Source organism: Eretmochelys imbricata, chromosome 1, assembly GCF_965152235.1.
Source record: "Eretmochelys imbricata isolate rEreImb1 chromosome 1, rEreImb1.hap1, whole genome shotgun sequence".
NCBI classification, from domain to species: domain Eukaryota; kingdom Metazoa; phylum Chordata; order Testudines; family Cheloniidae; genus Eretmochelys; species Eretmochelys imbricata.
In genome coordinates this window covers 335,318,534-335,332,025 of record NC_135572.1, presented here as the reverse complement: position 1 = coordinate 335,332,025, position 13,492 = coordinate 335,318,534, and the positions used below count along the sequence as shown (strand labels likewise).

General features: G+C 41.2%; 1 protein-coding gene across 1 annotated transcript in view; it reads right to left on the bottom strand.

Moving 5' to 3' along the window:
• Positions 1-5,919: 5,919 nt before the first annotated feature.
• Positions 5,920-13,492, bottom strand: part of RELN (reelin) — a 455,527-nt gene continuing 447,954 nt past the window's right edge. The window contains exons 64-65 of the mRNA XM_077807865.1: positions 12,874-12,879; positions 5,920-6,151 (exon numbers count right to left, since the gene is read on the bottom strand). Of these exons, the coding sequence (XP_077663991.1) occupies positions 6,055-6,151; positions 12,874-12,879 (103 nt within the window). The 3' untranslated portion in view covers positions 5,920-6,054. The remainder of the gene's footprint in view (positions 6,152-12,873; positions 12,880-13,492) is intronic.

Below are 13,492 nucleotides of genomic sequence, written 5' to 3'. Positions count from 1 at the left end.
AAGTCAAAGGAGTTTTTTCCATCAATTTCAATGAATTTTGGATTTTGCCCTTAATGTTTCCTGCTAACTGGTTCCCCCCAATTTGTTTCACAAATATATTATTCTCAGTAAGTCTTGAAAAAAATCCCATAACAATACTGTAAGACTTCTTGTAGCGAAAGACCAAGCATTATAAAGTTTCCCTTCTCATTGCAGTTCCTTGGAAACAGGTATACCTTGAAATCCTTTAAGTTGTCCATTAGGGAGGATTTCATTTTTGTGAGCTGTTTTAATTTGCATGTTTATAGGAATTATATTCTTAGACTAGGTTTAACCATTTGAAGAACTTTGCCAATGTGGAATATTACAGCTTGAGCATTTCTATGGCAGCAAAAAGGTGAACTACATGCATGTAGTCACTCATTTCTACTGTATTCAGGAAGCTGTTCTTTCTTAAAGTCTCCTCCATTAAATTCTATTGGGTTAAGTGGAACTGCACCCACTGATATTAACGCTGTAGCCCTCTCCTTCCAATTCAGCCCTGTGCCACATCCCTGTGAAAAGAGGCAATACGATCAGTGGATATGGTCTCTCCCAGGAATGCTCTTGCTATAGGAGTCTTTCCTAGCTGGCATGTCAGTCCAGACAGGAGCCCTTGTACATGGAGATGTGCTAGGGGAAGCTGTATTGTGTTCCAGACATTCTTGGCTGCTGCAGCCACCCCTTGGGCCCACAAACAGCTGGGCTCAAGTTAAGGCAGCACACAGGCTGGCCTACCTTATGAATGAGATCAAAGGGACCCCAGCCTGGCCCAGGATGGGGAAAGTACAACCTTTTTATATAGCCACTTTGTCCCCACCTTGAGCCCTATGCTGAGTTCAGCTCAGATGCAGGGATGAATTGGATGCTGTGCTGGTCCTTGCTCAGGGTGGTTGGTGGGGGAGCACCGCCTATTGGTCATGGATTAGGCCTTTGGCCTACATGGGGGGTTGTTGATAGGGGAGCCCAGGTCCTTCCACTCCATTAGGCACCGACCCAGGGTCCCTGGAAGGCTATCAGTGGTCTGTCAGTCAGGGCTGCTTAGGGCTGACTCAGTGACACCCAACCAGGTAGCCAGACACCTACTTAAACTGGCCAGACCACCTTCAGAAAAAGAGGTGCAAAGACAAGTGAGGAATGAATGGCGTATGTTTAAACATGTACATGAGATCAGAAGCTGCCCAGAACCATTCACTGTAACAGAGCTGGAACAGAAACTGGGTAGCATCAAGTGTGGAACAGCTGCAGGTTATGACAACGTATCTCCAGAATTCCTGAAAAACCTCGGCCCCCCCCATGCTCGGCTTTGACTTGTGAAATTCTTCACCAGGGTTATCAGTGGAGGTAGGCTACCAAAGATACGGTGCACCTCATTGGCTTCCTAAAGCCTGGAAAGGAACCAAATCAAGCATCAAGCTATCACCCATACCATTATTGTTGGTGTGCTTCAAGGCACTGGAGCGCTTGGGCCTACAGCGCATGTTAATCGACATGGAGAGAATTTTGAGCCCTGACCAAGCCGGTTTTCGCCGAGGTCGTAGCACATGAGACCAAGTACTTGCGCTGACCACATTTGTTGAAAATGGCTTCCAGAGAAACTTGAAAACAGGCGCTGTTTTCATCGATCTAACAGCGGCATACGATATGTTACAGTGTGGCACACTGGCCTGCTTGTGATGGTATCACGGGTCCTGCTACCTTGGGTCACAGGTGTCGCTGAGCTGTTCCTCTGTGATCGGCAGTTCCAAGTCCATATGGGGGAGAAGATGAGTGCTTGGAGACAACAGGAGCTCTGTGCTTTCGCCAACCCTGTTCAACCTTTACATCAATGACCTGCCAACAACGGAGTCATGAAAGTTCATTTACGCAGATGACATCTGTTGCAGTACCCAGGCCTGGACGTTCCACAAGCTTGATGCCACCTTAAACCGGGACATGATAAAGTGAGCTGACTACTGTAAGACTTGGCGCCTCCATAAAAACAGTCTCCAATTTGTTCCATCTTCATCACGCCAGCGCAATCCGAGAACTGAGTGTTTATCTGAATGGTCAGAAGGTGAAGCATGAAATAGAACCAGTCTATCTAGGTGTGACCTTAGACCGCACACTGCATTACCATGCCCACCTGAAGAAGACAGCAGCTAAAGTTAAGACACGCAATAATCTTCTTAGCAAACTGGCAGGTTCATCATGGGGTGCTCGTGCTCCAACTTTGCGGATGTTAGTTCTTGCCACCTCGTATTCGGTGGAGGAGTACTGCACACCAGTTTGGAGTTGATTGTCACACACCAAACCTTCCGGCAGCTGCATGCAGCAAGGTTGCTCTCTTTCTCTCAGGCGGCAACTGCCTCCTCCTGCCTGAGTCCCAGGGCTCCCCCCTGGGTAGTCCAAACAAAATAAAGGAGATTCACCAAGTCCGGAGTTCGTATGAGCGAGAGAGAGGAGAATGCTTCCCTCTCAGGCTGTCTCTGCAGCAGATCCTTCCATCCATCAGGGAGGGGCCTTTAGGCAGTTTTTTAGGGAGAGATTCTGCCTTTCCTCAGCTCTTCTCTGCTGGAATTCCAGGTTTGCTCTCTCCCTGGGTCTGCCACCAAATGAACTGTTCCCTGCCTTTTAACTCCTCCTCCAACTGGTGCATTTGCTACAGGTGTGGTGGTGTGGGGCTGGCTGGGCCCAGAGTAGTTCCTTTACCCCTTGTTGCCCAGTCTGGGGGTTTGTATATCCCATCACAGACCCAGTTTCTCTAACACCACTTCTGTCACAAACTGAATTTGGCCCATTGTGTAGTTTAATGGCAGTGCTGCTGTTACAGTGAGATACTTTAGTGAGTCACATATCGCTCTGTCGTGTGGGTAGTTACTAGCCTAATGTGGTGGTTCTTTCAGAAAGTTATTGCACTTTCCTTCTTGTGCCAAGGTCAATGGAACAGACAATGGTATCGGGTTTCAGAGTAGCAGCCGTGTTAGTCTGTATCTGCAAAAAGAACAGGAGGACTTGTGGCACCTTAGAGATGAACAAATTTATTTGAGCATAAGCTTTTGTGGGCTACAGCCCACTTCATTGGCTTCATGCAGTGGAAAATACAGTAGGACGATTTTATATATACAGAGAACATGAAACAATGGGTGTTACCATACACACTATAATGAGAGTGATCAGTTAAGGTGAGCTATTACCAGGAGGAGAGAAAATAAAAACCTTTGGTCATGATAATCAAGATGGCCCATTTCCAGCAGTTGACAAGAACATGTGAGGAACAGTAGTGGGGTGGGGGGCAAAAATAACCATGGGGAAATAGTTTTACTTTGTGTAATGACACATCCACTCCCAGTCTTTATTCGAGCCTAATTTAATAGTGTCCAGTTTGCAAATTAATTCCAATTCAGCAGTCTCTTGTTGGAGTCTGTTTTTGAAGGTTTTTTGTTGTAAGATTGTGACTTTTAGATCTGTAATCGAGTGACCAGAGAGATTGAAGTGTTCTCCAACTGGTTTTTGAATGTTATGGTTCTTGATTTGTGTCCATTTATTCTTTTATGTAGAGACTGTCCCGTTTGGCCAATGTACATGGCAGAGGGGCACTGCTGGCACATGATGGCATATATCACATTGGTAGATGTGCAGGTGAACGAACCTCTGATAGTGTGGCTGATGTGATGATGGTGTCCCCTGAATAGATATGTGGACACAGTTGGCAACAGGCTTTGTTGCAAAGATGGATTCCTGGGTTAGTGTTTTTGTTGTGTGGTGTGTGGTTGCTGGTGAGCATTTGCTTCAGGTTGGGGGCTGTCTGTAAGCAAGGACTGGCCTGTCTCCCAGCACAACCCATCACTATCACAGATCTTGGGAGACAGGCCAGTCCTTGCTTACAGATAGCCCCCCACACAGTGCATACAAGCGTCCTTGTGTGTTATATTAATAAAAACACAAACTTAAGAAAGAGTTTCCTGGAACCTGGGAAAGGCAAAAGGGCAGAATTCACTGTGGAGTCCCCTATGAACCTTGGCATGCAGAAATGATACATTATGTTAAGATATTACAGTGCTGGGCTCTAGATATATAATTCAATTGAACCAATTTGTCACCCACAAATATTTATTCAAGATAAATGTCTATGATTTTGAGAAGCATCTGATCCGCCTGTACTGGTCTCACTTATCTAGAGTGTGATTAATTCATACTCGCCTTCCTCACTCCCTTATACTATTGTCCTTGACAAAAAGTGTTTTTCTTGCCATGTAACAGCTACATGTGCTGTATGTTGAAATGTAGTCCATCTGTTGACATGATATGCTAAATAAAATTATCTTAAAGAAAAGAGTTTTAATATCTTGGATCTTTGTTCAGAAGGAGGGAGTTGGGACTTTGAATTATAATATTTTCAGTCTTATAATAAAAAACCATTAAACTATTATTCTATTTAATAATAGTTTGATTAGATGCTCAAAACTCTTTCCTTTGAATAGATCTTTTACTTTTTTTTAAACAGATTGACAAGATTGAGAGTAAAGTAACTGTCTTAAAAAGGAATGGTCCAGTCCATAGTGAAGGACACTGGAAATCTGAACTTCTGGGTTTTGTTCCCAGTTCTGCCAATGATGCATTATGTAACTTTGGCTAAGTCAAAGTCCTACAGTTAGCCCCAAATGGCCTGATTTTCAGAAGTGTTCAACACCCACATTTTCCATGAAATTGTATGGGATCAGCATAAATAGCCTAACTTAAGGTACCCAAGCTTGAAAATGTTTCTTCTTATTCACCTGCCCTCAGGTTTGTCACTTGTAAAATACTTATATATCTCAGAGGTGTTATGAAGCTTCCTCAATTAATGTCTGTAAAGCACTTTGAGATTCCCAAAGGAAAGACACAACTGAAGCACAGCGTACTCAACGTTGAAAAATATTATACAGTGTTCATCTGTGTGCTGTTGTTACAATCTGAGTGAGCAAACCAAACCCCTTACCAAATAATTTAATTTAGGACACAATGGCCTGAAAAATCTAACAATAAACTTGTTTATCAACTTTACTTTATTGAAGCATGGATCTTTAGCTTGGTTCACCATATAGTGAAACATTTTATTTATGATAATAGACAGCTTAGGGCTATAGGGGCATTGTAATGTTGCTGGTGTAGGTACAACTTTATCAGAAGATACAAACATGACCCGCAATAGAAACAAACACCAAATAGAACACGATGAAACGTTCACTTTACAAATCACTCCATTACTACAGACATCAAATGGCAGTTATTATAATTAAATCAGTCACAGAGAACTGTTTTACCTTTAGACAAGGAAATGGGAACTTCTGTTTGGGGTTTTATCCACAGCTGCTTAGTAAAAAAGTTTAAATGTCAAGCATTCTTCTTATCCACAAAACAATGCTAACCAACAGACATATCAAAGAGTAAGACTGAAGGAGATCAACGTCTTTACAACTACTTTTGCAATTATCTTCTTGAGTAGGTATTGCAATTTGCTTTATGCATGTTATCAGAGTGTAAATAGCCCCAAAATCAGCAGCAAAATATTACAACAACATAACAAGTAAATACAGTGCCAATATGTCATGTTGTAGAAGAGAATACAAAGAAGACAATGATAACTTAATCATATAAAATATGATACAGAGCTGAAATACAAGTGCATTTAAATAGCTATGTGACAAAGAATGTTAAATACTGTACTTAATATGTAGTTTTTAAACATAAAATCTGGAAAAGTCTTTGTGCTTAAACTTTTTTCCTGTTAAACAGATTAGTTGCTTACTTCCCATACTGCCACTGTAACTGATATTACAACAGATCACAATTTTCACAGACACGTCAACATTGAAACATTTACCTATGAGAAAATAAGTCACTTCTCATTAGTTCACAGTGCGAAAAAGTGGTGTAACTCTGTCTTGAGAAAGGCTTTTCGTTATTCACCAAGCCAGTTGCAGAAAAGTCCTGATACCAGATGCAGTGCTAAGATTTAAATAATGGAAAGCAACACATCACATGTTGGGAGGAAAATATAAATTTCTCGTTTCTTCATGGGTATCGTCTAAGTGACCTTCGTCTTCTGTTGTAGAAATGCCTGAGCCCATGTTGCCGTGAAAAATTCATCATGTAATTTTGTTTGCGAGTGCTGTTAAAATCAAAGGGTAGGGAGGAGGAAAAGAATGTCAATCTCTTTGCATCCATTTTGAAATTGCCTTCTGACACGTAAGCTGGGGGGCCAGATTCTCCACCCTCTTGTGCCTTGCACAGTCTTTTCTGCCTCTGCAAAGTGACGTAAAATCCTACCATTTGCATCTGACAGCATGTTAGAACAATGATAATGACCGTACAAGGTGCAAGGCCGTTGAGACTCGGGCCCACTTTGATTTTGCTTACAGTTCAGTATTTCAGAACTAGAGCAAGAGTTTAAATTAATTATCACTGACGGGGGCTTAGGGCCAGATTCACTCAAGCTGTATGCACTCTATCCCCTCCCAACACAGGGCATTTCTCCAAGCCTGATTTATACTCCAAAAATCCTTGTCTCCCTCATTTGCAGACTCCTAAATGGGAGAGATGCTGTTAATCCCTTTCCTCTCAAGTGCAGCAGAAAAATACTGCTCCACCTCCCTAATGTCTGGCTTTGCTATTGTGATGATTTGGGGAATCTGTACAACTTGCGAATTCAGGCCGATGTTCTCAGTTGTTCTTATGAACATTTCTGTATCATTGAATACCTCTATATGTATGTGGTTCCACCCTTGCTGACAAGGGCTGTCTCACATCCCTCCCTCACCAGGCACAATGGGGGGTGGGGGGTCATTAGAATGCCATAACTACTTATTCAAGCGGAAGTACCATGGGACAATGGTTTAGCTCAAGCCTAGAAGAATCAATTTTATCCTGCCTTCCTGCAGGAGGCTGGTGAAGGGGAGAGAGTGGAAAATCCTCAGCCAGAATAAAGGGACAGAGATGACAAAGCAGGGTTTTGAAAAGGGCTTATACGTGAGAACCACACAAGAAGTTTTGAGCAGGCAAAGGGGAAAAGACAAACGATTTTCATAGCAAACACCACCAGTTTAGCTGCAGGACCAATCAAAATCAAAGCAAACTGACCGGGGGAGGGAAACATAGGAGCTCCATGGTTGAGAAGACAATCCAAGAATGCAGAAGAAGGACCCTGGGCACCCCCAGGGGATTCTGACCCCAACCCAAAGAATGCTCTGCAGTGTGTGTGTGTGTGTGTGTGAGAGAGAGAGAGACCTATTATGTGCCCTTGAAGCGTTAACCCTATGACCCCAAAGTGCATACCTGGCTGGTGTGCTGAGAAAGGGTGTGTTAAACTGTGGGAGAGTGAGGGGTTAGCAGTTGGACTACAGGTCTAAGCTCTCAGGAGGGGATGCTAAACAGAGGATTTGCATCCCAAGAGTGTGCCCAGAGACCTCAAGCCGGGGCAGTGTCTGAACTCTTTCAGACTCTACAGGCTTAAAGCACATGGAACCCAGCAGTGGGATCCCTTACAGGGTCTTGTAAGTAGCCACTTCCTTTTGAGAATAAAATAAAAACACTGCTCTACCTCCCAAACTTTAAGATTTGCTAAGCAGCAAACCCTTGAACTAAGTGACTTTGACTGAGTGAAGTTTTCTTAAAAAACCCCAACAACCCAAAAATCTTTAGAAGAGGATCAAAGAAACACATGGAACAGAGTGACCAGATTTTAAATGCTAAATCAAGACACTTTTCCATTTCCAAATAGGGCTCTTTCTTTCACCACGGTGAGGCTAAATAAAACAAAACAAAGGGAAATCCCGGGGCACAGGGGAAACAAATGGAAAATTGTGGAAAGTACCATGAAAAGTAAATTTCCTTACTGGCTGAATAGAATAGGAGTATTTGGGGGCCTAATATACACTACAACTGAACGGGTGGAGGCTGTTGTATCTAATCACTAGAGACTAGCACCACCATCTAGACTGCAACTTCCTTTAAGCGAGAGGGGCATGGCTGTTGCTATTTTTGGCCCTTTGGCTACACCAGTCCTAACACACAGAACGGCCAGAAGATGGTGCAAGAATTTTGGTGCATGTTATGTATAAATTCCTTAAAAAGGCCGAGCTGGATTTAAATATAAACATAGTTAACATAATCTACATTGAAACAGTTGTAATACAGATGGACAGCTAATATTTGCTGAAGAAGCCTTTCTCCCTACGTTCAAGCCCTCACCTAGGTTGGGGGTCAGGAGTGGCCATTTTCAGAGTGACGAGTCTGGGAAGAATGAACTGGGAAAAAAGGAGAGGTCTCTCCAGTGGTTCCTGCTGAGAGGCTGGTTTCTGAACACTGTGCCTTTTAATATCTTCATGTCATAAAACCAAGCTAATATATTCCTGGTGTGGCTCCACTGATTAAATGCACTTGTACCAGAGATGTCTCTCCATGTTTCTCCTGGCAGCTTCATTCCTAACTGCCGGGAATGCCACAGGCTCTGGAGAAGAAGCTTATAGCTTTCATGACGATTCAATACAGTTCTGCTCCTAAATGCAAACTTGCACATAACCCTGAAGAGACTCACTTTGAGGCTGCATGGCAACCCTAAGCTCTGCCATCTCTGCTGGTGGAATGGAACTCTGAACAGCTACATTTGGGTTACCTCTGTTTGCTTGTCGTTGTCATTAGCACATTGGTGTAACATAAGTCTCATTTAAAGCTACAAGCAAAATCCATTCAGAGTTATGAGAATGAAAAAATACTTGTAGCACAGAATGCGAATATCTGACATTACTACAGCACCTTTCATGCCTATTGATCACAAACCACTTCACTCTCCATATACACACATCACTTTAAAGCAACCGGTTCTGGGCGGGGAGCATGGCAACCACTACGGCACAACACTGGGAGGAGTGGGGATGGATACATTGGTCAGAATCCTGGGGTGAAACCCCTGCTTTTAAAAACGAAAAGAAGGTGTCATGGGGAATTTAATGTCCATACATTGCAGCAAGGGCCCAATTTGTAAAGTCTCATCAGAGAGGTCCCACACAAGAAACTGCACAGAACAAATTTATCTCAGAATAATAAAGGGCAGTGTTGACTCTGTCAGGCTTTGACGCTGTTCTAGGAAGCCCAAGTATTATAATCCTGATGCTCAAGGCCACTGCACTGTCCCTTCTGGACATTATTTGCAAAAAATATTAATATTCCCTCAAGGCTACGCTGGAAGCCGTCTTAGTCCAACATCCACAATGAGATCCTATGTGCAACCAACAATACTGATGGTTGCCAGCACGAGAAAACTCAATGATTCAGCAGAACAACTGCTACCCACCACAGGATGAACTGTCATAGGACCTGATCCCATCTTTTCTGGTTTCAATGGATGCAGGATCAGGCCTATAAAGATCAAGTCTCAAGGTCAGATTCATGCTTGTGGATGCAAGAGGGTGCAATTTTCAGCCCTATGCATCTATGAGGGGAACACTGACTGCATCAGAGAGAGGGAAATTCAGTCCAAGGAATGCCATCATAAATTCCCTGAGGTGATTCCATGGAAAGACAATATGTTCTGGTGGAGTCCATGCAGCTTCTGGCTGGTTTGGCTCTGCCCCTCCAGGGCTGACCAGCCTGCTTTGGAGGTAGTGGGGGTTGGTTTTGGTCCCCCAGTGGTGAAAAGGATGCTGGCAGCTTGGCTCATTTACCTCTGCTCCAGGTGGACTGCAGGCCTCTGTTGCTGGAGGCCCACAACCCAGGGAGTGCAGCAAGTCCTAAGTTTTGTTATAAAGGTGGAGTCATGAAACAAAAAACTGGCAGCAGGTGTCACAATTAACTTTCTATTTGGGCAGCTAGGGCAGGGTGGTGAGTTTTCATTGTGAATGAAAAGTAAATGCTCAGCTTGCAATCAATTACCCTCTCCCTTCCAAGTGCATACGCTTATTTTTAGTGAATATGACCCCTAAGGAAAAATAAGCATGAACCTCCAAAGGCAAGAATAGCTTTTACTGTTGTATAAAGAAACCATCTCTATAAAATTGACTTCAAAATTATCCTCTTTCCAACAACTAACTGAGAACTTAATTTATTAGACTACACTAAAATAATTGATGCTATAACCCTTGCCCACCCAGTTTTTCAAGCCATCCAGCGTCTGATGGTAATGGATACAATACAAACTCTTGCATTGCTACAGTAGCCATTATGCCAGAGCATCTTTCATGTAAGAGGTGGTTTTTGTTTAACATTTGAGGTTGATTTCACCTGGTTTTTACCCAGAAAGGGAAGTCCTGCACTACACAGATTTATTATAGTTTTGTGTGAGACTCAGAGTGATTGGCAAAGCTAATGTTTCCTGTGCACCTGTATTTTCCTGACACCTTATAATCTAAGGCAAATCAGACACATTTTTAAGAAGAACAAATAGCTCAAAATGTTCTTTAACAATTCTTATTATACTATCATCTCTGTCTAACGCTGCTTACCGCCTTAAATGTAATGACATGAACAAGACTTAAACAACAATAATTATGCTGCAGACATTTTAAGGAAATAAATGAAGAAATTTAGAAAAGGTTATCACGTGAGTTATAGGCCAGAAGCAGCTGCTTAGTCTTTGATTTAAATTCAATCTATTAGTGGTATTTTACAAGATGGTGAAATGTATTTGTTGTGTGCCCCAAAGAAAGAGTTCACATGTTTTACTACGTGAAATCAAAACTGCAGTACAAGAAAAAAAAAAGTATGAAAACAAAACAAAACCAAAACAACAATTAAGCTAATGCTCAGTCCTTCAGTTGTGCTGATAGACCTAATCTCACTCCCACTGAAGTCTGTGGTAGTCTTTCCACTGACTTTGGTAGGCATTGGTTAGGGCTTGAAGGGTTGATTCAATGCCCAGTGAAGTCAATGGAAAATTTCTCATTGCCTTCATAGAAGTTGGATCTGACCTTTAGTGCAGCATATAAGAGTATATTCTGCTCTCTGTGGGCTGGGGTGGAGGTATATGCATATAATTCTATTAACTATAATGGAAGTTAACATCATACATTGATAAGAGAACAAAGTTCAATTGTACTTTATAAGATCACCTTAATAGCTATATCATAAAAGCATTGCAGAAAAGGTAATTCTGCATTTATTGGATTTAGTGTCTGTAAAGAAGCCCTTTAATGTTGTTTTTATATAGCAATACTGAACTTTATTTCTATTTTTTAGAAAAAAACAAACAGATTTGTCATTAAGACTATGGAGATGCTGTTGTTATTATTTATAATGTAACAGTATCCACAATGTGCGAGGCACTGTAAAGATATATGGGGAGAAACAATCCCTACCTCAAAGATTATGAATGGAATCATTTCAACCACAAAGGGAACTTAGACACCATTACAATTTCAGTGAAAGTGCACAATAAACTTTCCAAGGTTCATCAGCATGCACTGATCCTTTGGTGCATCTTCGGTGCACTTACCAGATCATTGGATGAAGAGTACAGATGAAAAAAAATCTCCCAAAGACTAGTTATCTGTGGATCATTTGACAGAATGACTAGTAACAAAACCTAGGAAGCAATTATTGCACAATCCAATCTGTCACCTTTTTAGGGCAATATGCTTGTATTTAAAAAAAAAATATGGGGGCTGATACTGCTCTAACTTACACGAGTAAATTCTTTAATTCCAGTGCAGTCACTGGAGTTACACCACTGTAAACGAGAGCAGATCAGGCAGATACAGTATAATGAAGAGCCACGCTGGGTATGCTCAGTAAGCATGAACAATAAAACAACGTATGAGGCGTTACTCTGTATGTGTCTTTTAAGCCTCAGTAATTTAACATGATTTTTTAAAATATAAAGTACCTATCCTGCACTTTTTTTGTTTTAAATCAAAGACGGCCAAGCGAATAAGAACATTTGGTAAATAATATGTACCTATGCTAAGACCATGAATTATTTTTATTTGTTATTTATATGTATAACTGACATGGCACATCAGAAACAAAGGCTTCTGGGTGCCAAACCAAACTTTAACCTAAATCAAGCCTTTGAAAAAATGAAAGGCAACATGGTCCGACAAATAAATATATCAATGTTTAGTATGCAGCGAATGTTGTGGCTGAGTTACAAACCCCCTAAGAATGGTGACAGACTCCAGAGGAAACCCGGGCCCCGCTGAAGTCAATGGCAAAACTCCAATAGGATCAGTATTAAAACCTATGTCTCTAGCTACTATGGTGATTAGAAATGCCTAGCTGCATAACTATGGCTGTACAAAGTGATGCTGTTATAATAAGCAAAAAACCCACTCCAAATAAATACTTATTCTGTTTTTAGTTACACTGGCATGCATCACTGCATATATTTATTGTACATGTTTACGGACACACAGTAGATAATTTTGGCCTTAATTCTGTAATTTTAATTTACTGAAAATAGTGGGAATTTTACGTCAGGTCTCAGGGCCAGATCCTGCAAGTTGTTGAGAATTCTCAGTTCCGACCTACTTCAAGGATTATTGGGAGCACTCAGGAACTCTCAGGTGGGGCCCAGCACCCACCATGATCAGGGCTCTCAATCTTTAGTTACAACGCCCACTCTCTTAATTGAAAGTTTGCTTGAGTGAGGTGCTGAACGTATCCTGCAAACTTTAACTCCTAATGGCACTGAGAACCCTGCAGAATCAGTCTGTGAGGAACAGTGCAGGGTTTGGACCTTTATGAGACAGCAATGCATGCTCACATCTTTGAGAGTACAAATGAAGCCGCTCCCTTTCCAGCAAAATATCATCATTGACAAAATACAGGGTTAGAGTCTTTCAAAGTACTGTAGCTGTACCACCAACATATAGTTGATATTAATTCAGGGAAAGTACTTACCTTACTCTAGTGTAAAACCAATGACAGCAAATAATGAAATACAACACAAATTAGAAAATGCCTTTCAATGCATGCAGCACTGTGACTAGTCATAAAAGCCAGATGAGGTTTAGAGGCAATATAGGACTTTTCATCTCTTTTGAAAATAAAAATTGAACAAATTATTTCCTGATTTTTAAAATCAACATTTATATTTTTATTTTCTATAAAAATTCATCATGCAGTCTTTTTATAGAAACATAGTAAAAGACAGTCTTAAAAGCACAGTCTGCACCATACTAAATTTGGCATAAATCTTGTGAATACAAAGATAATGCCCTAACATTTAAATTGTTTCTTTTCTTTATTACAAATATTTTTAATAATCTTGAGTGAAATGTTTCAAAGCATTGCTTTCTGCTGAAGAAATGAAGCAAATGAAAATGTTTTTCCACATGAATATGTTTTGTTACGGCTAGAAGATATAATTTGTATTTGAATATTGCAAAAAAGCATAAAAATTCTTTGCAACAAATGCAACACAAAATCCTCAACAAGTCATTTGTGCCAAAAATGTAAGATTATCTTGACAATGAATAGCATGAAGTGATGGTTTATGGAGGATTAATTCTATGTTTAT